The sequence below is a fragment of the Marmota flaviventris genome, chromosome 9, assembly GCF_047511675.1.
Source record: "Marmota flaviventris isolate mMarFla1 chromosome 9, mMarFla1.hap1, whole genome shotgun sequence".
Classification (NCBI taxonomy): Eukaryota; Metazoa; Chordata; class Mammalia; order Rodentia; family Sciuridae; genus Marmota; species Marmota flaviventris.
The window spans coordinates 55,258,006-55,281,854 of record NC_092506.1 but is presented as its reverse complement, the minus strand read 5'-3'; the positions used below and the strand labels follow the sequence as shown (position 1 = coordinate 55,281,854).

The 23,849-nt window shown below is 41.6% G+C and overlaps 1 protein-coding gene across 8 annotated transcripts in view; it reads left to right on the top strand.

Moving 5' to 3' along the window:
• Ppfibp2 (PPFIA binding protein 2) overlaps nucleotides 1-23,849 on the top strand; it is a 160,372-nt gene that overhangs the window by 108,296 nt on the left and 28,227 nt on the right. For all 8 annotated transcript variants that reach the window (XM_071616407.1, XM_071616408.1, XM_071616405.1 and 5 more), the window contains 9 exons: nucleotides 4,002-4,094; nucleotides 9,545-9,656; nucleotides 12,045-12,106; nucleotides 13,145-13,220; nucleotides 14,294-14,394; nucleotides 16,143-16,210; nucleotides 17,756-17,813; nucleotides 18,775-18,816; nucleotides 23,122-23,260. In XM_071616407.1, coding sequence (XP_071472508.1) covers nucleotides 4,002-4,094; nucleotides 9,545-9,656; nucleotides 12,045-12,106; nucleotides 13,145-13,220; nucleotides 14,294-14,394; nucleotides 16,143-16,210; nucleotides 17,756-17,813; nucleotides 18,775-18,816; nucleotides 23,122-23,260 — 751 coding nt within the window. The remainder of the gene's footprint in view (nucleotides 1-4,001; nucleotides 4,095-9,544; nucleotides 9,657-12,044; nucleotides 12,107-13,144; nucleotides 13,221-14,293; nucleotides 14,395-16,142; nucleotides 16,211-17,755; nucleotides 17,814-18,774; nucleotides 18,817-23,121; nucleotides 23,261-23,849) is intronic.

The window sequence follows — 23,849 nt, the reverse complement described above, 5'->3', positions numbered from 1 at the left end:
GAGAAAACTAGGCACAGACAGACATGCACTTTGAAAGTTTAGAAATAAAGAATCTGGGGAACTCTAGAAGAGAAGATTCAATGATATTGAGCTGCTGAAAAAAATAATATAGTTCTCACTGTGCCACCTCACAGATAGTATCAATAAAAAGGAAGGACTTAACAATACCTTGAGAGAAACTAGATTTTAAAGGGACCTATACAAAAGATAGAAAGGAAATTTACTAGACAAATAAAAGTGCACCTGCATGACCAGTATCAGGAAGGGCAAACTCCCAACAAAGAATAGTGCTGCTGAGGACAATAGAAAGTCTTTTAAAAAGGTATGGTTTTATTTTTAAGAAGATCAAAGAAGAATAGGCTTGATCCTTCTAATGCCTCTGACAGGTGCAAAGAACTTAGGACAGCAGTCCCAAAGCTGTTTTTTGCAAGTGACTTTTGAAGGAGTTAAGGAAAATCAAGTGAGTTGCTGGGAAACTAAAAGTGAACCCTTCTTGATTTTTAAAATAGTGAAAATAAAAATTTAGATGGATTCTGTAAAACTTGCTTTATTGGGTTTGGAGTCAGCCCTCTAATGATTTATGGGAAACTATAAGAAAAAGTAGGAATCTGTGTCCACTACGAGTGAATCACTTCAAATTCGACCTCATTGGTGTGGTTGGGAGTGTGTCTTATGGTTGTAGACCAGGAAGGTCCACACTTCAGTGGGGCATTGCAAAACTTTGCTTGGGATGGTCTTTTGGACAAGGCAAAGAAATATAGACTGGGTGCTAAAATAGGTCTATTGACATCTGAATGAGCATAGGATTGGGGACACGTTATCATGTATGCGTCATGCCTAATGTGTAGGTCACTTGTACATGGCTGTTGACACGTTTGGCTGTGTGCATGGGGGAGTTAGCATGTGTAGCATGGACACTTGTGTGGAAGGGAGGTGTCTTTCTTTGTGCCCCTATTATGTGCCTGTCTTTGCTGTTGCTTCTTCTGCTTGGGTGAAGCAATCTCAAAGACTGTTCATCTCAGATGTTGACATGGAAGGATGGCCATTCAACATAGCACAAAGGAGGTGTCAGGAGTTTGCTCAAACTGGAAGAAAGGCTATAGATACAGCAAGTCTCAGGAAAAATGCCACGTCTTTTGGTTCCTGAGAAGAGAATGGTCTGCCATGGACAGTGACTATTGGGGGCACCTGCTGCTTACCCTCTTACCTTCCTTCCTGCTTACCTTCCTTCCATGTTGCTCTCCACAGGAGTTCTGCCTCTGTTCACTGACCTTGAGTGCTTTTCTCTTCTTTCTCTTCCTTCCCACAGTCAGTTCTGAATGTGATCAGTGAGCTGCAGGAGCAGATGTGTAGGCTGCAGATGGACATCCACAGGCAGATCCAAGAGCGCCTCTTACTCAGTAGGGACCACTCTGAGGAGGTGGCGGCCAGCAGCTGTATGGCTGAGCCCCAGCCCTGCAGCCAGAACTGTGCCCCTTGGGAGGGTTCACCTGTAGGAACATACTTAAGTATATCAGAGCATGCGTGTGTGGGGCATTTCATTGCTGGAGGGCTGGGGTTTCTCTTCTAACCAGTACAGAGTGCAGTGGCTTAGCATGGATCTGGTATTAACTTGGATCAGAGATTGGACTGTTCAGTCCTCTTGTGATGTGAGGTGAGCTCTGAGAACCTTACTAAGCATGGTCTGAGCAAGTGAGTCAGCCCTCCAACAGGAATGAGGTGTGTCAGATTCTCTGAGTAATGGGGTATCTATGCAAAAGGTAATCTTGGGAGTCTCCTCCCCAAGATTCAGTCACATTCTTCCTCCTGCACTGGAAGATTAAATGGAACTGCATTTCACATGATTCTCCTTTTTTAAAGGAAAAAACAGTATTATGAAAAAGAATCAAATTATGTTTAAAGAGGTTTAGCCCTAGTGGAAAAATAGAACACAAATTTTCATTTGCTGATAGCAATTAAATCATCACCTGAATTTCCAGGAAAAAAAATACCCCACATAATCACATTAGAGTGATTTCATGACCTGGAGGTCATGCCTGGGGCCATATGCCAAAGAAGTCACAAGAGCGTGGAGAGCATAACCTCTGCGTCCCCATAGTGGTATCCTCTACTTTTCCTATTGTGCCATCTGTCATGCCCTCTCAGGAACAACAGAAGAACCCCCATTGTAGGGATTGGAGGGATTGGAGCACCACAGGCAGGACCAATAATGTTCCTAGTTGTTGAAAGTTGAAACAGGCGACTGAGACCTTGAAGTCTAACAATGTGGATCATGGACACAATAACTTGAGTTTATAAGACATTTTTTTCTTTTTAAACAGGTGTTACCAATGTTCACCTCAGCTATAAGGCAATCTTAACAAGTTCCCCTACAAAATTTAAGTGTAAGCAATGTCACTTTGCAGCAGAGTGTTTCAGAATGCAAAGAAGTCAGGTGTTCATTCATTGATAAATAATGCATATCTACTATGTACCAGAACCTGCTGGCAAACACTTAGTAGATTTAAAGTATAGGAGAACTAGCTAATAACAATCACATGGAGAAAGAGATCAGGAAGAGGGCAGGCTAGGCTGACTGCATTAGTTTATGAACTTTGAGAAGCAAGGGAATATGGTGAACAGATTTGTGTTTTAATCATATTGTTCCCCTGGATGCTGTAGAAGTCATTGATTGCAACAAAGGAACAATCAATGAAGAGACTGTGAGGCTACCAACATTCATTGCTATAGGAGAGAAATGAGATATTCCGGTTATTCTCTTGGAAGTGAAACTGATAAAGGCCTGGAAATAAATTACATATGTAAGGGAAGAGGGAGAAAGAGATACCAATTGCTCAGGCAAATAGATGGATGAAACAAATGACTAAGATGGGGAATTAAGGATTCCACTTGGAACATGACAGTTCTGAGATGCCTGGGTAACATCTGCATGGAAATGTTAAGTAGGAAGCTTGTGATGTGAGTTTGGAATTCAGAAAGCCTATGGAGATAATGATTTTTATGCCAGTTCATCTGATAGGGAATCTTGGTTCAAGACCACAAAGCTTAGTGATATCTTCTTATTGGAGTAATTTAAAAAGCAAGGGCCCTAACGTCAGAAGATATGGGCTTGAATTCCAGCTCTACCACTTGCTAGCTATATGAACACAGGCAAGTTGTTTAAATATCCTTTCTCCACTCAGCCACTGTCAGTGGCTTCCTACCATTCAGAGGATGGCATCAGAATTCCTTATAGTTTCATCTGAAAGCCTTTATAATAAAGCCCCATCTTAACTTCCCAGCCTCATCTCCCACTGTGTGCTGACACCCATCCAGCCCAACACAATAATAGGTTATCTCCCTTTCTGTCTTCTGCCTTTCTCCTAACCCCCATGTATCTTTTTGCTCTCTTCTTTTTTCATACTAACCTCCTACTCTGAATTAAAACTCCATACTGGGTGTCTACATTTGACACTTAGCATTTGTTCTCTTGGTGTGTCATTTCTATCCTGCTTTCACTTCCTCTGTGAAACCTGCGAGGGTCACTGACCTCTACTCTGCCCTACCTGCTGTTCCTCCAACTTCAGCACAGAGAGATGCTCACAATTAACCCGCTTCCTGCTCCTTTGCCTAAATTGCGAGGGGGGGAAAAACCCCACTTTTGTTCGGCATCTCTGGTCCTCTCATGCTTGAGTCTTACTTTCCAGGCTCCCTACACACCTGTGCATGAATTGGGTATACCCCACATAGGACATAAATGTAGAGAAAAGGGCAGGCAGAGCAAGTTCTAAAAATAAAACAACAGTTTTCTTATACCTGGAACTCTGTGGCCTTTGTTTTTAACACAGCCACAAAGCTTTGCCTGAAACACAAACTGTGTTTAAAAATGGACGCTGCAGTGTAGAGCTTGATGTGGTTACTGCTGCCCCTGGCATTGTCTTTGCATGAACTTAACCAGGTTTGGAGACCCAGAGCCTGCCCTTTAAACATTAGAACTTTGTCTTTCTCCCCCTTCCTTCTAGGAATTACTACAAGAGCTCAAGCACCTCAAAATCAAAGTGGAAGAGTTGGAAAATGAACGGAATCAATATGAATGGAAGCTGAAGGCCACTAAGGTAAAAGGCAGATGTGATGCTCACAGGGAGGGGTTCTGTGGGGAGGATTATGGTTCAAACCCAGGGTTTCCGGCTGGGTTGAGTACTTGCCTAACATGCCTGAGGCCCTGGGTTCAATCCCCAGTATCTCAAAACCTCAGGGTTTCCAGCAGCCTAAGTTTGAAAATGCAAATCAACCCCTCTAGCTTGTGCAACAGATGGATTGGATCCAGGGTGGCTCCTCATGGAGAGCCTGGGAGATGATGAGCTGCTGAAATATAGTAATGAGTTTACTTCCTCTTAGTACATAGCTGACATTCACTGAGAAGGGGCCAGAAGGGAGTGAGAAACTGAGTGAGCCAGAGAGTGGTTAGTCATAAAGCACATGAGCATCAATGTTATATTGTGTGCATTGTTTTAAACTTAGCAGTCCCCTTTTATAATTAATTTTTCAAAAAGTCACATGCATTATATTTAGGAATGAATTTATTCCTAAAATGATATAAACTTTGAGTTTTTTTTTCCATCAAATCACATTTCTATTAAACTTGGAGAGGTTGCTATGTAAAGGACACCATGAATAAATTCTATTGTGAAATAAAATATATTCCCTTCCTTTATTTCTTCTGTTTGCAGTGTGGAGATTAAAACTAGTTGAATTTAGCTCACAATTTTTTTTTTTTTGCCTGCATATTATATTTTAAAATGCCAAACTAATTTCATTTAAACATCAGGAAATTTCACATTAAAATACAGTTAGGCTGTTTTTAGTTCTTAAAGGAATTTAATGTACAGCAATCTATAATATATTTCAAAAAACTAGAAGAGTACAAAAGTTTCCAACACAAAAATGGTTAACATGTGAGATGAAATTTCTTATACCATGATTTGATTATTACACATTCTATATACATATCAAAGTATCATACTTATCAGGCTATACCCTATAAAGATGTGCAAATATTAGGTTTCAGTAAAAAAAAAAAAAAAAATACAGTTGGGCTTTTTTTGAGGAGGTAGAGGAAGCTCTTCACAACCCTGGAAAACATTCCTGCTGGGGGGAGCCTGGTAGCCTTTCCCCTTGGCTAGATGACACACCTGCCTTTCCCTAGGATTCTGCAGTGCCACCCACAGTTGTTACTGGATGGTCCCTGTAGGCATTTTAATTTTCACTTATTAGAGTTTTAAAAGTATTTCTTAGAGTTTTATTAAACTACAGTTTGTATTTTTATTTTTCTACAAGTTAATTGCTAATGATACTTTCACAAAGAGTTTTCACACCATAAAAAAATTAAAGGAATTGGCCAGGCATTGTGGCACACTCCTGTAATCCCAGCAACTTGGGAGGCTGAGGCAAGAGGATCGCAAGTTCAAAGCCTACCTCAGCAACTTAGTGAGGCCCTAAGCAATGTTGTGAGACCTGCAAGAAGCCATTTGTGAAATACATGGATCTTCTTTCAGTATGGAAGCCAGGGAGAGAGAGGCCTGGGATTGGGAACTTTCCATGGCTCTCCCACGGCCACAGATTGCCCAATGCACGTGACCTTTCCCTCTGCTCTGCTAGGAAGATTTCTTAGAGTAGTTCCAGAGATGGGTAGAACCCCTTAGGAACTGAACAGCCCACCTTTAATCTTTTTTGGAAAAGAACATTCTGTAGAATCTCTTTGATGTTTCCCAATATAAATAAAGCAGGCATGGGCCTCATTTTGTCTAGAAGTCTGATCAGTTTGCCTGTCCTCTCCCTGCTTTTGAAACAACTTTCTGTGTTCTGTGTTTTTTTTTAAGTTTTATTTCTCTTAGCTTTTATTTCTCAGCCAGTCCATTCCACCGAGGGGAACCCCATTCCCACTACCTATGCGGGATGTGGGCAAGAAAGACCCTGTCTCATAATAAAAAAATAAGAAAGTTCTGGGGATGTACTCAGTGGTTAAGCGCTCCTGGGTTTAATCCTCAATACCAAAAAATAAAGAAATAAAAAATACTCAGCCGTCCTAGGAGCTACCCTGTTAATATTTCCTTCCAGATAGTTTTTTCTTTCTTTTTGTGTCTTCCCTCTCTGTTTTTTTTTCCTTTCTCTCTCTGTTTCTGATGTTGATAATTTATATACAGTTTTTTACCTTTTTTTAATTTAAAATTTTGCAATTTCCCATATAGTGAAAGAAAATACTGAACATGATGTTAATATCTCCCTAATATTCTAACATATAAATGTAAAATAACTTGCTTAACCATTTCATAAATGATAAAAAGGAGGCAGAGAGAGGTAAGTAAGTCTCCCAGAATTTTTTTTTGGGGGGGGGGCAGTAACTGGGGATTGAACTCAAGGGCATCAACCACTGAGCCACATCCCCAGCCCTATTTTGTATTTTATTTAGAGACAGGGTCTCACTGAGTTGACAGATTGCTTTTGCTGAGGCTGGCTTTGAACTCATGATCCTCCTGTTTCAGCCTCCTGAGCTGTGGGATTACAGGCATATGCCACTGTGCCTGACTCTTTCAAGATCTTATAGCTAGTCAGGACCAACCTGGATGATGGAGTCCATCTGCCCACCTGTCTGTTGATGTCTGATGATGGCCTTGGATGTGCTATGTTTCACAGTCACCAATTCTAAGAGCATTGTGTTTGTTCAGTAGCCCAAAACCTTCTATCACAGTGCTCCACTCAAGCAAGTCCTGTCTTGGTGAAACCTTTGAAGTTGTGCATACCACCTTGTTGTAAACCAAGTGGCTCTTTTCTTCTTAAATTACCCAAGCTCTTTGCCTTGGCTCATAGACCTGTGAGATGCTCTAGGCTATTTAATAATTGCCAGGTATGGAGTTCCAACTGTGTGCTGGAGTGTACTGATCCCTTTTCAGACTTTTTTTCATTAATTCAAAAAATAACCCAATGGGGAATATTCTGTTATTCTGATTTGGCTGGTAAGGAAAGAGTAGCTTAGTTTGGCCAAGGCGAGATTACTGCTGTCTTTTCCTGCATCAACCCGAATCCCCACAGTGAAATCCTGCACTGGTTTTGGAAGTTCTTCAGTTTTCTGCTTAAACTTTCTCAGTTTCTAAAGGTAGATCACTTTAGTTCTCTTAGGGACTGCCTTTAAAGTAGAATATGACCCCTGGGTTTAATGAGGCCTGGCACTTGCAGGTACCCAGAGCACCCATCTCTGCCTGCCTGCTAGTCTGCCTGGCTATCTCAGGCCTCTTGCTACACAGTTCTTACTTCTGTAGTGAGGCCGCATACTTTGCCCTAATGGTCAGGGAGAGAGCTTCTGGGCTATTGTTGGCTGGGGTCCTGTGGGGACAGGTACCATTCTAAGGGTAACAGAGTGCCTGTGATTTCTGCCCCATTCTGTGGTCTGGCACAAGGGAGGTTTGGCTATGTCACTTGTCTGTAGGGTTCACAGTATATATATAAGTGTACTCACCTAGAGGCAGGCCTCAGGAGAGAGATCTCAGAGTGCCAGGATCTGGGGTCTGTCTCAATAGACCTGCACCACTGTGGGCCTAGCAGATAAGCATAAGGGATTCAGATTCGTAATAGAGATCAACACCTACTCTGTTCACAAAGGAAGGGAGAAATGGGGAAGGATATGTCCAAGAAAGGGTAAGAGATTATCTTCCAAGAATAGGCTGGCCCTTATAGAAATGAGAGGCATTTGGGTTGAGAGTCTCAAGGGCAAGCAGAAGCCACTGTCACCATTATCTATAACCCCATGGGCACCTAGGCCCTGAGTGAGCCAAGAAAACCTGCTTCATGGCTGTGCATATCAGCAAGCAGCTTGACCTAGCCATACTTGGCTCTCTGCCTCTGTGGAAAAAGATCAGAACAGGGGACAAAGCTCCACAGTGAATTTTGCAAAAAGAAAACCGTACCCATCATGGTCTCTTCGTCCTCTACGTGGTCATACTGTCCCATTTGGGGGGTCTGAAGGAAGGTTTATTCAGAAACCCTCAAGGTGGGCTCACAGACCCCAAGCCTCAGAAGAGTGTCTGTCATCTACTCTATTAACTAAGAAGCAGGTATCTGAGGGTTGCATCCTGGCCTGTTCACTGAGTCACTCTTTGTTTTCTACACTGAATCCTGTACTGTCCTGTGTTTCTCCCCAGGAAACGGGAGGGTAAATATTGTGGGTATATTGATGTAAGAAAATAGCAGGGGCTGATGCAAGGTGCATGCTGAAACTGGACACAAGGCCTTTGGGCAGAGGAGCCATCAAAAAGACTGGTGCTCATGTGGTTACTTTGGGAAGTTCAAAGATTAACTTGTGACTGTGGGAAAGGACAGTCAGTATTATGCCTTTAGGATCAGAGTTGGGACATGATTAGGGTGCTCGTGGGAAGTCTAAGTCTCACGGGTCAGTCTTTTCTGTGTGTTCCATTGTTCAGGAGTCAGTTCTGACCCCTTTTTAAATTTGTTTTGATGCTCACAGAAATGAGCTGATTATCCATAAGGGAAAGAATAGGATAAGAGGAGCAACATTGGTAGCATTTTTTGAAAACTTAACATGCACTAAGTTGCTCATAACCATTATATTAGTTAATCCTCACTAGAGTCCCAAGAGGAATGTGCTATTTCCCCCATTTTATAGATGAACTGAGGCTCAGAAAGATTGAATTACTTGTCATATGTCATCCAACTAGGACATGCGAGAATCCAAATTTGTTCGACTCCAAAGTGAAGGTGCCTCTTGTGATGGGACAAACAATTTTATTCTTTTAATGAGTATGGGAAAGTAAGGACAAACACATCTAGTATGTGAAATTTAACCTACTAAACTTAGTACTTGGGAACCATCCAGTGCAGCTGCCCATGTGTGTACATATATGAATGCACATATTGCTTTTGTTTTTTGCAAAAATTTATGCCAAACACACCCAAATGCTTGTATGTATGTATATTTGGGCAAGTATGCAGATGTGCCTACAGGCTGGGCAGAGGCATTAACTGTGCCCAAAAGTGTGAGAACATCCAGGGAGGGAGCCTTTGGCTCACGCTTTATCCACCAGTGGTATTTTGATTTCTACTGTATTTCCTGTACCGGGAGTAGGGAGATGAAGCTGCATGCACTTGTTACAGCAGCATATCTAAGTGCTGTGGCTTGAGTATTTTGGGATAAGGAAGATCACATCTAAAATGAGAATGTACAAGTCTGAATCAAGGACTGCACCCTCACATTTACCACAATTACAGCTCCTGTGGTCTCAAGGGTACCTTGGCCTCAGTGAGCAGAGGAGAAAAAGAGCCTGGTCAACTAGGAGGATGCAGGAAAAAAAAAAAGCAGGTTGATGATCAGAAAGAGTGAGTTTTTTTGGCAGAGTTCCACACTGTGGGGAGGGCAGAGAGCCCTCCTACTTCTATTGCCTCTTTCCCTCACTCTTGTCCTAGGGCCCACTGGGTTCTGGGATCAAACATGAGACGCTTCATCATAGTTTGGAAGTTGTTCTGACTTGCAGGGAATTCTCTATTGTTTTTCCAGGCTGAGGTGGCCCAGCTACAAGAGCAAGTGGCTCTGAAAGATGCAGAAATTGAGCGTCTGCATAGCCAGCTCTCCCGGACCACAGCTCTTCACAGTGACCATGCAGAGAGAGGTGACTGGATTGACTATGACAGAATGCAGTTGTTCTGGGCCCACTCTTATAAATGGGCATGTATATCTATGAATGAGTGTGCATATGCTTGTGTATGTAGTTATGCCATTGTGCACTTTCATGCATGTATGTGTCTGAGCATGCCCAAGTGAGTGGATGCATATATGTGTGCATGTGTGGGAGCCTGTAAAGCACAACTCTGTTGTAGAATCATGTCACTGACTCTTCTGTATCTAGAACACACAGCTCTGAATGTTTTTCTCAGGTATACAGCGTTCATTGAAGCTCTGTGCAGCCCTCTGAAGCTTTTACTGAGAATGTAGCAAATACCTTACTCTTCCTTTGATTAAAAGGCCTTGTTTCTGTGTTATCCCCAAAGAGGAGGCTTATAAATTCATCCCACCTGACAGCTGTACAAGGCCCTAAGGTTACAGAAGCAAATCAATTTATTCTCATCCTTTACATCTCAACTTAAATGTCATTTCTCAGAAAGACCTTTCCTGACTACCCAACTACAAGATGATGCCCCTACTCCTTTTATTCTCTGAGAATTCTTCATGTTTACTTCACAGTACTTATTATAACTTATGAGTGTTATATTTGAGGAGATCTTGTGATGATCTTCACTCTGACATGACAAGGATGGTATCTTTCTTGTTTAGGAATATATTTACAGAGCCCAGCACTGTATTCAGCCCATGGTAACCTCCAAAGTAAAGTAATTGAATAAGGATGGTGAATGGTCCCTGAGGAGTTTAAATCTTACTGATTGAAAATAGAGGATAAATCTTCAAATACTCCAATTAATGCATTTTATCTTTATGTTATTTGCGATGTATACAGAATGATTACACACATTCCAGCTTCTCCAGTTGCCACCAGGCTGTAGAGCAGTACTGTTGGAGATCATATTGTCCTATGGATTGGTGCCATTGTAGAGTCTCATCTTGGCCTCAGCACTGCTTAACTTGAATCTCCAACTGATGTGGAAGCCATGCAACCATGCATCAGTGGCTTAGACTTAAAAAAGAAATTAGTGACCAATATGTTCATTCCTGCTCTAGCTTTTCATTGGTATCCTCCAATTGGGTGTCATGTACCTGCCAAGGCCTACCTGTGGAGACTGGGAAGTCGTGAACTATGCCAAACCTTGGCAGAGAGTTCCTGGCCATGACTTCTAGGACAGGCAGGCAGCCTTCCCTCTCTACCCCATGCTTCCCTGCAGTCCAGGCTTTCCAGGACCTGCCCCAGTCAATTATCAGGTACCTCCTAGAGATGGTCCTTTAGTTGTTTGCTGCTCAGGTTGGGTTCTGGCTACAAATCCAAGTTTGACAATCCCCACCTCCTGGCAAATTAAGCTACAGAGTTGATGTCAGCTGCCAGCCTAAGATAATGAGCAAACACATTCTACTTCACCCTGAAAATGAGCTCCACAACTATTCACACAAAGTCCATACATCTACTGTTGCTACTCTCATTGAATATAACAAGCATCCCAAAGGAAATAGGATGGATGCCTATACTTCTGTTCCCTTGTCTTGTCTTATACAGACATCCCTAATCCCTTTGCAGTATCCACTTTAGGAATAGGTATAGGTTCTTATTCAGAAAATCCAGTTATATATCAATCCCTAGACTTCTAAGTATCTGGCAAATGACCTCCAGCTTCTTTAGACATTAGCCTTTGACCTGGTTCTTCAGACAAGTTTGGGAAGAATTCAAATGGGTCCCTCATGGGTCTAAAGTGAGAAAAAAATATGGGTTTTCTATCACAGACCAACACAGAGCCCTCAGCCCACAGGGAAATTCTGTCGATTTATAATGAAACAAGATTATTTTCCCTTAATGGTAGAGATTGTTTAATATATTTATTTATGTATCTGAACATTTGAAAATTCTGATTATACTATTTGAAATTAAGTTGACTACCCCAAACTCTTACATAATCATTTTTCTCAGTATCCATTTAGATGTAGATTTTTATTTTTCTTATTTTAAATTCTCCTCTACTTATAGTCTGTTTCTTAAAATAAGAAAAAGAAAAACAAGCCAGCAGCCTAGACATATGCCTATGAGAATAAGAATATCTGCCTTCTTGGGAGAGGTTGATTGTAAAAGATTTTTGGTTCTTCTGTGTCACTTTTGCATAAATGGCATTTTTATTTTTCCCGTGAATGTCTACAAAGAGAAGACAAAATACCAGGTTCATTCACTTAATAGTCAAACAAATATTTTATGAGACTAACTCTGTACCAGATACCATCCCAGGCTCTTTAAAGAAACAATCCAAGTTCACATAACAAGTTTGAACTTGAGTGGCATCTTAACATATGTTGATAGCTGTTTGTATTTATACAAATAATCCTTTCTTTGCCTAAATTCTTTTAGATCAAGAAATTCAACGTCTGAAGATGGGGATGGAAACACTGCTTGTTGCCAATGAAGATAAGGTAAGATAGCCATTGTCCTTTCCCTGATAACACCTCTAGCTCTGTTTGTTCCTGTTGCTCTCTGGTACTAGACAGAGCTGTGTCCCTTGGGCCATCAACAGGCAGATGCCAGGAAGATAGCTTCTGCCTCCTAGAGACTCAGTTTCAGCACCTGTTTTGGATGCCTGGGAACTTTGCCTAAATGGAATCTTTCAAAGGCAAATTAAAGCCCTGCCTATTTATGCTAGTGTCGGGGGAAAAATACTACTATGGTTAATGCCAATGTAATAGCTCCTGCTTTGATTCCTAGCAAAACTCAGAAACGGTCCACCAATATTCGTGTATACAATCTTTTTTTATACAAGTATCATAAAGACACTGGGCAACATGCAATACCTTGGTTTACCCTGCCATCTTATATTCTTCACACCTCATTCTTGCATAATCATAAATAAACACACCTATAAATAAAAAGCACCTAGCTAATGTAAACATCATCTCTAAGGATCCTTTCCCCAGGGTCAGGTAACTAGTGGAGAGCAGAGCCAGGGTTCACACCCAATGGTGTCTGACTCCAAGATCTTTGTGGTCTCCCAAGTTGGTAGACCCTTGCTTGAAAGAACCTATCCCCTCTGGAAATTTCTTCTGTATGTGAGTATCTCTGACACCTAAGGAAGAGGTGAATATATCAGGTTAAATATGACAGCTTTTTTTTTTTTTTTAGTCTTTTTTCTGTGCAACTTCAGAGGGTAACACTGGAGCAAGAGGCAGACTTTGTTGGTGGCTACTTCAGGGAGGTAGGGGGCAGAGAGTTTCATGCTTCTGAAATGTTTAAGACCCTTGAAGGATATGTCAGTGATTGTTGGCCCACAACCTTCAGATAGAGTCATGAGTATCAGACCTCTGGGACCCTGTTCCATGGGATGGACCTTGACTGTTTCCCTTTGGGATGCTCCAGAAGTTCCATGTGGGTTTTCTTCTCAATGTGCCCAGAATATAGCTGGGTCCCAAAATGAAATCCAGTAGTGGTGCTAATCTAAATCCCTTGCATGATGGCAGGACCGTCGGATAGAGGAGCTCACAGGGCTCTTGAACCAGTACCGAAGGGTGAAGGAGATCGTGATGGCAACTCAAGGTAAGAACAAGAGCAAGTCTTCCATTTTCCTGAACAGTATTTTATCTGCTAAGTCAAATCCAGGGGTAATTCTGCCAGATGATTCTTTATCTCCAGTTGGAGAAAATCTACTGGAGAATGAAGCTTTTTGGACTCTCCTTGATAGTGGAAAAGTGGAATTTGTTGATTCCAAAAATGTTATCAAGTGATAGTCAGCTCATAACTTCCAGGGACTGTGCAAATCATCAAGAAAATAAAATCTTCAACTTTTTTACCTGGGAATTTCCACCCTTAGAGGATGTTCTACACGTGTCAGAGTACCCTTTAGAATGGAAACAAACCTGGATCAGAAATAAGTGTTCCCATTGGAGAGTAGAGCTTGTCTTCCTCTTAGAGAACCTAGAGCTCCTCCAAGGACACCTGGGAGTCTTCCGTGCATCACCAGGTGCCTGGTTTTCACAAGAAATTACTGGACAGGGAGAGCTGTTGTTTCATATTTGCCACCAATACTGCTATGATGTACAAACACATTTGTGTTCTTATAGGCACAGTGTAGCATATGCTAGGCTGCCTGCCTTGTCTGCACTCATGCCGTTGACCTCAGCCCCCATCACAGATCCTGAAAAAGCAGCAGTTTCACAAGAAAGGAATTCAGGAATCTCTGCTTCTGTCTCTTCTTGAGAAGAAGCCATGCCTCTGCCAGGATTGTGGCTAACAAGTCACTGCTGAGGACATCTTCCAGTCCCCCCACAAATGTTACAGATTTCTTTTCTCTAATCCTTTGGGATCTTAGTCCAAGCCTCTGTCAGGACCTGATTGTCCCCAGGCAAAAAAGAAAAAAAATAAGAAAGCTGGAGAAGGGTGTTTTACCTCTGTTCTAGGAGTGAACTTTGACCTTGAAATGACCCTCATGATAGCCTTTGCTCAGATGATATGAAGAATCTTCCAAATAACTCTCTTAATGTCCCTTTTGTTTTATTATTCTTTCTTAACAAAGGCAAAATGATATTAGGGTTTTGTGGTACAATTACAAGCTTCTGAACAGTTCATATACCAGTGGTCCACCATAATACTTCCAGCCTTCATGCTTCCAGGGCCTTCAGAGAGAACTCTCTCCATCAATGAAGAAGAACTGGAGGGAAGTTTTAGAAAATGGAACACTGTAAATAAAGGCACTGAAGAATTTAAACAAGAGGTACCATGTTTCCATTCATGATATGGGGTTTTAGCAGCCCTTGGAGCTTGCCCTTAGCTTGAAGGAGGATCTAGTCAGGTACCTTTCCAATGTACATCTTAACTGGCAACTAACTAAATCAATGGAACAGGTCTTAGGCCTTAGAGAGAGAGTGGAGGAAAGAAAGGTCCACGGCTCAGGCCTGTATTCTCACTGGGGACAGCATAGTGGGTGCTGGAATTTTCAAGGATGGGAATTTTTCATTTTAATTGGATGCCTTATCTTTCCTCTGTAGAAGTAAGCATAGACCAATGTGGTGTCTTATTTACTACTGTTTCTTCAGGATCTGCGATAATGTCTGATACCCAGTAAAATTCAACAAATGAATAGTTCACCTTGCTCATTTAGAGAGATAACTTCAACTTCTGAAGTGATACATTCCTGCTTCACAGACAGCCCTTTCAGTGCCTATAATGAGCATACAGATTTTTCTTCTCTTTGGTTTGAAATTTGTTTTTGTATGAATCCCTCAGAATTTATTCTAAATACAAATGAACAAATAAACTCATGCATACTCACCTCAGGTGAAGAAGGGCTTTCAGCTTAAGGGCAAAATGTTTCATGAAATTCCAGAATGGTCAAACTGAAAAAGAATTTAGCAGGCCAGATCAATCTTTTAATTAAGGAAAGATCAAATTGTGATCCAATAACCCTGTTATTGAGCCAAGGAAGAACCCCCACATTGCTGGCAATTACAAAATAGCAATAACAAGCCTTGTTTATTACCTCTGTGTGGTCACTGTATAGTTCTTACTTAATTTACTCCTCATGACACCCCATTGGTATTCTTATTTTATTGTGATAAAATTGTGGATTAGAGAGGTAAATAATACACTCCAGGGCATACTGCAAGTAGATGGCAGAATCTTGACTTGAGCTCAGGTCTGTCTGACCACAAAACTCAAGCTCTTAACAACTATGCTATAATATAAGGGTTCTTCCTATAGGGAAGAGGTGGTCTTTGTGGTTAGCACCATACTGAAGACATAGGACTGTGTTCTTATACCCTCATTAGTTTACATTGCTCCCCCTGAGATCCTCTTTTCTTTCTTCCCTTCTTTATGAACTCATTCTCACATCTCAAGATTTGCCTCAAGTGTTCTCCCTTCTGAAGCTCTCTCAACATTCCCACCAGCTAGAGGGAGCTTCTCCCTGTCCTTTGTTCCCTTTTTTATGTTGTCAGCGTCAGTGCCCTAGGATGGGTGGCATTGTTTTTATCCTTGCTTACTTATTTGCCTGTCAGATGTGTAATGTGCTTACCTCATACCTAGCATTGGGCCAGTGTTTGTGGAGTAACTATATCATTAGGGTTCTCTCACGGGAGTAACAGAATTTGACTCTGGCTAACCTAAGCTGAAAGGGAATGTTTTTGAAAGCATGTGTAATGACTTCCTAAATGAAAAGAAGAGCTGAAGAGTCAATCTCAGAAAGGACTGGAGTAGCAAAAGCCCAGGGACTCAGGTCTCAGGACTCTACTGCAAGGATGTGAATTTTATCTAAGAGCTGGGGTTTAGAGTGGAAAGGCATCAACCAGGATGGATTGACATATCTGCCTTCATGGTATTTTGAAGGAGCAAGGCATCCATCTTGATGTATCCACCGTGGCTATACCCAGTGGTGGAAATGTCACTCCCCAAAAATATCAAATAAGGAGAAAGGATGGTTCTCAAATAGTAACTCTGTTCTATGGTAACCCTATTTTGATATAGATGCCTCCAAGATGCAGCTCTCCCACAGTGGGGCCACCTCCTTTGCCACAGAAATCACTGGAAAGCAGGTAGGAGCTTGACCCTCTCTCTGGAGCTCTGCTCTCAGCCCATCTTGCAATCCTCAAGTGTAGGGTAACTGGCCATGTGTGGTGAGCACAACCACCATTCTGAGCACATGCATCCTTCAGTTGACAGGGGGCACCAACCAGGCCTGCCTCTTCTGGTCACAGAAGGGCTTCCCTTCCCACGGCTGAGAGTCTAGATCACTGCCACTGAGAAAAGAGCTAGCCAGGAATTGGGGTCTCAGTGGAGAAGTGACTACTACAACTCACCCATGCCCTCCAGTGGCTCCTTGGAGCTGAGTGTGCCCCATGATATGTGTCTGTCATTTCCATCATCCCTTTTGACATGTCCTTAGCATTCTTGGAGTGATCTAGTCCTTTGACCACCCAGGCACTATAGGGAGGAACATTTCTCCCCACAGGGAAGTTGGTCCAATTGCTTTGGTGAAAAAAGACTTATAAACTACACTATAGAGTCATTGACTACCCCCTGACTGGTTCCCTCCAAAATTAACCCATTTCTGGATCCCCGTTTCAGTTCTTTAGAACATGTTTCTGAGCTTAGTCAGTAAGGGAGATATGGAGGTTTCACCACCATGAAAAGGCTCTTTCAGCCAACGTGTCTGGGGAAGAACATAATCATAACAGGCTTCCCTAGAAAGGTGCTGAGCCTCCAGATTCCAGTCTTTACTCTCAGAGTCCAACTTATAGAGAATCTGAAGCATCAGCCAGCCCCAGAGCAAACCAACAATATCAGAGAGTGATTGACCAGTCCTAAGTTTTATAAAATAAGAAATTTAGTTTATGAGTTCACTCAGGGGGAAATAACAATAAGGGATTCACACTGACTGGACTTACAAGAGACTAATGTATAAAGAAAATTTGTCTTATATCTATTAACTGAGGAATATAGCTGCCAAGAAGACTTGGCACATGGTAAGCCTTGTGATCACTGGTGGCATTGCCTCTTTTTAAATTATTTGGTGCCCTTCTCTGCAAAATAGCCTCTATGAAAACAATATTCCTCTGAGCAGACTTCTCAGGATATAGAGGGCCAGAGAAGAGTGTTGGAGGATCTTAGCAGGAAGTACTTTGTAGCAATGGCTGGCTGATGTGTTTGTCTCTACTCTAAGGAGGAACCAAATTCTTCCTACCTGGATTACTCTTAGACTCACAAACAAGTCAGTATCAGTATTCTTCTTGTATTTCGACTCTGCAGACATTAGTCTTCTTTATGAACCCAGGGTAGCTACACAGATAACACAGTAGTTACCTCTCATGGATGCAATAGAGTTAAGTGTATTCTAACTGAGCAACATGAAGGACTTTTTATTGGGACTTAAGTGATGCTGTCATGCCTTCATCAACATCTCCCAAGGTGGGACAGCCTCATCTAATATGTTGGCTGTTGTGAGAAGGTGGTTCTTCCTTCTGCCATTTACCTTAAGCCCAAGAGAGACTACTGGTTAAGCATTTAGATTGCCTTCTGTATTAATGATACCAACCTTCACTTTCTCTTATAACTATTTTTGTCACGTTATGTTTTTCCAGGGTTCAGAAAAAACTCTCCTGTAGTCTAGAAGATTTAAGAAGCGAATCTGTGGATAAGGTCAGCTCATCAATCTATCCATAAAGATTACTGAGTTACTTCTTTAGGCCTATTACAGAGCTGGGATATGTGGGCGAGTGCTACCTTGGAGAGGCTCTTGCTGGTAAGGCAGAATTACAAGAATATTTGAGAAAATCTGTCAGATATAGCCCAAGGCATCCTAGAGACAAGACAACTCGGGAAATGCGGGCTAGAGTAGGTAAGAGAAGAGGTGTCAGTGAGCAAAGGCTGAGTCTGAGTCTGATGGGCACAGGCAGGATTTGGGGAATGATGGGAAATAGGAAGAAGTAAGGTCAGAGCCAAGTATTAGATCAAGCCAGAGAAGATCTTGAATATTGGCCTTATCTCCCAAGGCACTTGGGATGATTGCAGCAATTTTGAATTAAATAATATGGATAAAGGAAATGATTCCCAGAGTAAGGTCTGGGATTGTTTACAAGATTCAAGAAGCAACTTAAAAAAAAAAAATCTAGGAAAATGAGGGCTTTGTGACCCCCTTAGTAGCCTTTGACCATGTGGGTGGCACCTATGCTAGAGGATCACAGGCTCTTTTGCTTAGTCATCACAGAACAAGGAACCTGCTCTGATTGAGCCTCTAGTGATCCCATGCTGCATGCTATCCCCTGGTTCCAGCAGTATCAGCCTCCCAGGTGACACAATGGAGACCCATAAAAGCTGGATTTGGCAGGAGCCATGGTCTTGTCTAGTGGCTTTGCTCCTATGGGCATATGCCTCTCACTTCCCTGATCAGATTGCTGGCAGTGGCCCGGGTGTCTGTCGACAAGGTTAGACAGGGATCTGCATTTGCTGGCGTGTTATGGTGATCTCCTGACACGAAGATGGGGGAGAGGCATGAGCCTTTCAGATATAAGCAAGTGGATAGTCCTGACTTATTTATGCTTTTAGACTTATTAAGATTTCTTTTCTCCATATAATTGAAATTCTTTCTGTTACTCCATAGTGTGTCAATGGGAAGCAGCTTTCTTTGGCAGTAGAACCCAAGGTACATTAAGTTCATATTATTATCACTTTTTTTGTGTTTGCTCTATTTGCCAGAGTGTTATAACAAGTTATGGTTTTTGTAGTCTTAAGATATGTTAACCATCGGGGTAAGAGGACAAGAAGAAAGACAGAACTTCCTCCTCCCATTTTACTTTTATGTGCACCCAGGTGTATAATGAGCTTTCACCAATATTATCTGTGGATAGGAGTTATTATCAACACTCCATTTTATAGGCTCTATTTTATAGAAACTAATCTTTATAGAAAGAGAGAAAACTAACCATTTTATAGAAACTAATCTTTAACAACAATCTAGCCTTAATCACTGGGCAGGGAATGCTGTGATCTCAGTACACAGAAGAGCGTGGCAGCTCTCATCCTTTATGTGCTGATGAAAAACACAAGAGTAGGGCTGGGGATGCAGCTCAGTGGTGGAGCATTTGGCTAGCATGTCAAGGCTCTGGGTTTGTTTCCCAGTGCAGCAAAACAAAACAAAACAAAACACAAACAAGTACTCTTAGCTTCCCTTTAATGAACACGTCACATTTAAAAATTCCATTAGAATTTATTTCCTCCTAGAAAAACCTGTTTTGAAAGATGATTATATTTCCAGGTTGGTGCACAAATATTGAGCCCTTGATGAACTGAAGTTTTTTATAAATGGCATGATTTCATCCATTATTTTTAACATCATATGGGAGAATGTATTGTACTTGACCCTCATTTGCCTTTCATATGAGACATGGGTCCTTGTTGCCCATGAACTTTGATCTGAGAGGGTCATTTTATATTTTCATACCAGTGTGATAGAATGGGCCATCTCTGTCCTCTTAACTCAGGGTAAGAGGAAGATCTTTTTTATACTTCTATAGGCTTCTCTGCACTTTTATATTTATAGTAGTCAGTACTACAATTGGGAAGCCATTCCTTGAGCCATCTGAACTATAGAGCAGGAGTCTTCTGCCTGCTTTCTTGTCTCAGCCTGGAGCCCAGGCTTTGTATAGTCCCTTGGCAAATTGAAAGCCTTCCTGTAGAGACTGCTCTATGGCATTTTTCACCCAGCAGTTTCCCTTCCCTCTTCAGCCTCACAGAGGTCATTCATGTTTCTAAAATACATGTGTAAGTAATCACCCACTTTTTGGAAACAGAGCTGGTTCACCAGCTCAAGCTTTAAGAAATATATGTGATGGGAGATTGTTTATGAAGAGAACATATTCCAGATTAAAAGATTGATTCTTTTATGATTTTAACCATAACTATAATCTTGTGTGGTCTCAACTAGTTCAACATGAACACCTCTTTGCACAAACACACACCCTACCCCATATCCTCCCCAGGACTGTTCCACAGGTGCAATGATCTTTTTGCAGTATCCCCTACCCTTGGTGCCAGGCCCTTTCTTTCTGTCACTGAGAGGTCACTAAATCATAAGATACTTCTTATATTCTCTTCAAGCTCTCACTGTGAGGCATGTCTGCTGAGCTTCACCAGAATGCACATCCCCTGATCTGGCTCTCCTATGGGATGAGTCAGTACCCTCTACTACTGATGTTCTAAAATTAAGTCCTCTTATGTTCTGTTCTCAGGACTGAACATCCTCTTACCATGTACATGGATCACCAGCCTTTAAAGCACTAGTTTCTCAATGTATTCTTTAAATTTGTCTTGGGTCAGACTTGGGCTTGATATTCTAGATGTCATTTGACCTGTGCCTTCCTTGATCTAGGGTCTGCTCTTCTGGACTGCTGTCTCTCTAGGACTCAGCATGCATACTTCTGTTTATCTGTTGTTCACTGTATGTGTATCATTTCACAGCAGATCAAAGGCAGAAATTGTTATTCCCTATTTAGAAATGACGGAACAGAGGTTCTGAAAAGTTAAAGAGAAAGAACTTTTCCTGAGTCAGTCTGACTCAGGCCGTGGGCTCTCTCCCCTCTCTGGCAGGCTGCTTTTCGATAATTCAAAGCAGCTCAGTAATAGGTTCCATGCTGCTCTTTCTCATGGGTTTTCATTTCCCCATAGCCAGGATTATTCTTCTTGGAGGTGGGAGAACAGAATCAGGCTCAAGCAGTCCTGTCTCCTCTGTGTTCTAACTTGACATTGCACTGCTTTCTCCAGCAGTGAATGGTTCTTGCCAGTTTTTCTTCTTGGCCTCAACAGAGCTGAGCGGGCCTTCTCCATTGCCTTTGGTTCCTTGTGCTGTCTTTCTTACAGGTCAGGAGCCCTATCCTAGGGCCAGGTGCATGCTCTCTTTGCATCTCAGCTACTCAGGGAACTACACACGTGGCCCACATCAGAGTTCTTGTCTTTGGCCATCTTTGCCCTGTCTTGGGGGAGCTTATGTGATGATACAGCCACAAATATGTTTGAGAGCCCTTCCCTCTCCTTTACTTCCTGTGTAATATGGAACTCTGAGTCAGGTCCCTCAGTTTTCTGAACTCTCTGAACACTGCCTTCCCACGGTCAGAGGTTCCCATATCTGACTGTGTATCAGAAAATAATCTGAGATCCTTGTTAAAAATATAGACTCCTGGAGTGTGCTCCAAAAGGGCTGATTCACAGGGCCAGAGGAACCTGGGAATTTATGTTGTTTTTGCAAGTGAAGAAGCCCGTGCATGAACTAGCACTGGGAAACTATTGCTCTTGTCCACACATCTGATCATGTCAAACCTCCACCTCATGGATCATCAGGAACTTGAAAACCTTATGCTCTTCATCTCTTGAAGTTCTAATTACTTCTACTCACTAGCCAGTTCTTTCAGAATTCTTTAAGAATTTAGTCTCCTCTTCTTTCCTTTCTGAGCTTAATTATAGCAGGTTATTTTCTATATTCAATGAGTGAACTGCATTTCATATAATTTCTAGGACATGCATTTATAAGCAAACTGAACTCAGAAATATATTGAACACTTGACTTATAGCTGAATGAAATTTCAAAGATGTCTAAGTCATACTAGTCTCCCATTATTGGCCTGACTTGCCAGTTTCAAAATCTATCTTGTCTTTCATATGACTTTTCTTCTGGATCCAATCAAGTGATCTACAGTTGGGTCCCTCAACAATGTTGCTGCAATTTCTCTTCTCTTTTATTCTTGCTCTTGAAATGCACTCTACTGTTTTCCCCAAGTTTGTAGATTTAGGGGCCATATATGCTCCTTGGCCAAATAAGTGCTATTCTTCTTCCTCTTTTATTCAACTTGCTTCTTTGGGACTTTTTATATGGCCAGTGTTCAACCACAGGGTCCATTGCATCAAAACTATGCCTCAGACAATGTACCTTAGACAATAATCCTAAATTCCAAAGGGAACTCTGTGTTGGCATATAGTCCTCTTCCCCATTTTTCCTGTTGTCATCTCCCAAAATGTGTGCATACCTTCTTGCTTTGCCTTAACAGGCTTTCATAAAGAACTGTTATCACAAAACAGACTTTTTCTTCTACTGCTTCAAATTTAAATTCTAATCTTCTTTCTTTAGCATAGCCTTTAAGCCAGAATCTACATAATTTATGCACTTGGTTAAACCCCTAAAGAGATTTGCCCTGACCTGTTTCTGAATAAGGGTCCTACTCTGGAGAAGCATATCCTTATTGCCTGCAGGAAAGCAGGTCTCAGGAGAACAGGGAAACCCAGACCAGATATATATATATATATATATATATATATATATATATATATATATATATATATATGTGTGTGTGTGTGTGTGTGTGTGTGTATGTATATAAAGTATAATATATAATATATAACGTTATATAACTAATTATATATTATATAATCATTAATATATAATAGAGATTCGTATGTGTACCATATACATACATATACATAACATACATATATTTATATATGTGTGTGTGTATGAGATAAATATATGATATATACCTCATATCTATATATGAGATAAACTAGTAGGTAGAGAATTTTGGCTTCTGTATTTGAAGAGCTCATAGACTAATTCATTGCTATTGATTCATTAAGCTTATGAACACTAGGCCAAGTGGCAAAGGCCTCCTTCATAAGACATGTCCAATTCTTGCTTACAGGTGATTGTAGTCATCCCTAGATTGCCTGAGTCAGCCTGTGTGTTGACTCTAGTCCTGTCTCACTGTGTGGGCAGATTTTTCCCTTTCTCAGAACTCTAGTCCTCTTTCCTGGCTTGGGCTAAATGATCTTTGAGGGTTTTGTTGTTGTTGTTGTGAACTCTTGGAGAATAGAGTTATTTGGATATCCAAGGATTTCCTAACTGGGTTTGAGTTGAGTCTCAGGATTAACTAAGTATCTCTCCTTTTCTCTTTCCTTCCAATAGGACAGCTCTTTCCTGGTGGAACAGAAATACCCTACATTACCCGGGAAGCTTTCGGGAGCCACACCCAATGGAGAAGCTGCCAAATCTACTTCTGCCACCTCCCAGCCCGACCCTGTAGGAAGCAACCTGCTAAGACTGAGTGAGTGTCCAACCCTTCAGCTAGTAGATGCTGGAGCAATGTTTTTGGCATTTCCAATTATTGTACAAGATACCTGTGCCTGCCATTGCAGCCCTTAATTGAGAATGTTAGGAGTGGGTGCTGGTACAGTTTGTACCTCACAGTAATCCCATTTTTACAGCTCCCTGCCTTGGCAAGGGAGGTAAATACCAGCATCCAAGAAAACCCAACCTGTATACATACTCTATTCTTCCCGGTTGTAATTAGTCCATCCCATTTTCCTCTATCTTCTGTTCCTCCTCTTTTGAATTCCTGCCTTTCCTTCCCATGATTCCTCTTTCCCCATCTTCTTAGATATCCTGTCACCCTTCCTGCCCCTCACCCTTCCTTCCTCTGGCCTCCTGGACTTTCTCTCCTTTCTTTGCCTTGTCTGAAGTCTCCCAGCAGGATTATAGTATGCACTTTTTAGGCAAATGAAGTCAGTGGTCAATGGGCAAAGATGTCAGCTCACAGGTATCCCTTTGGAGGTTAAGTCCTGAAACCATGAGGTCTTTGCTACTTTTCATCCAAAATAGATGATTTCTCCCCAGTAGCACCACAGATCTCATGA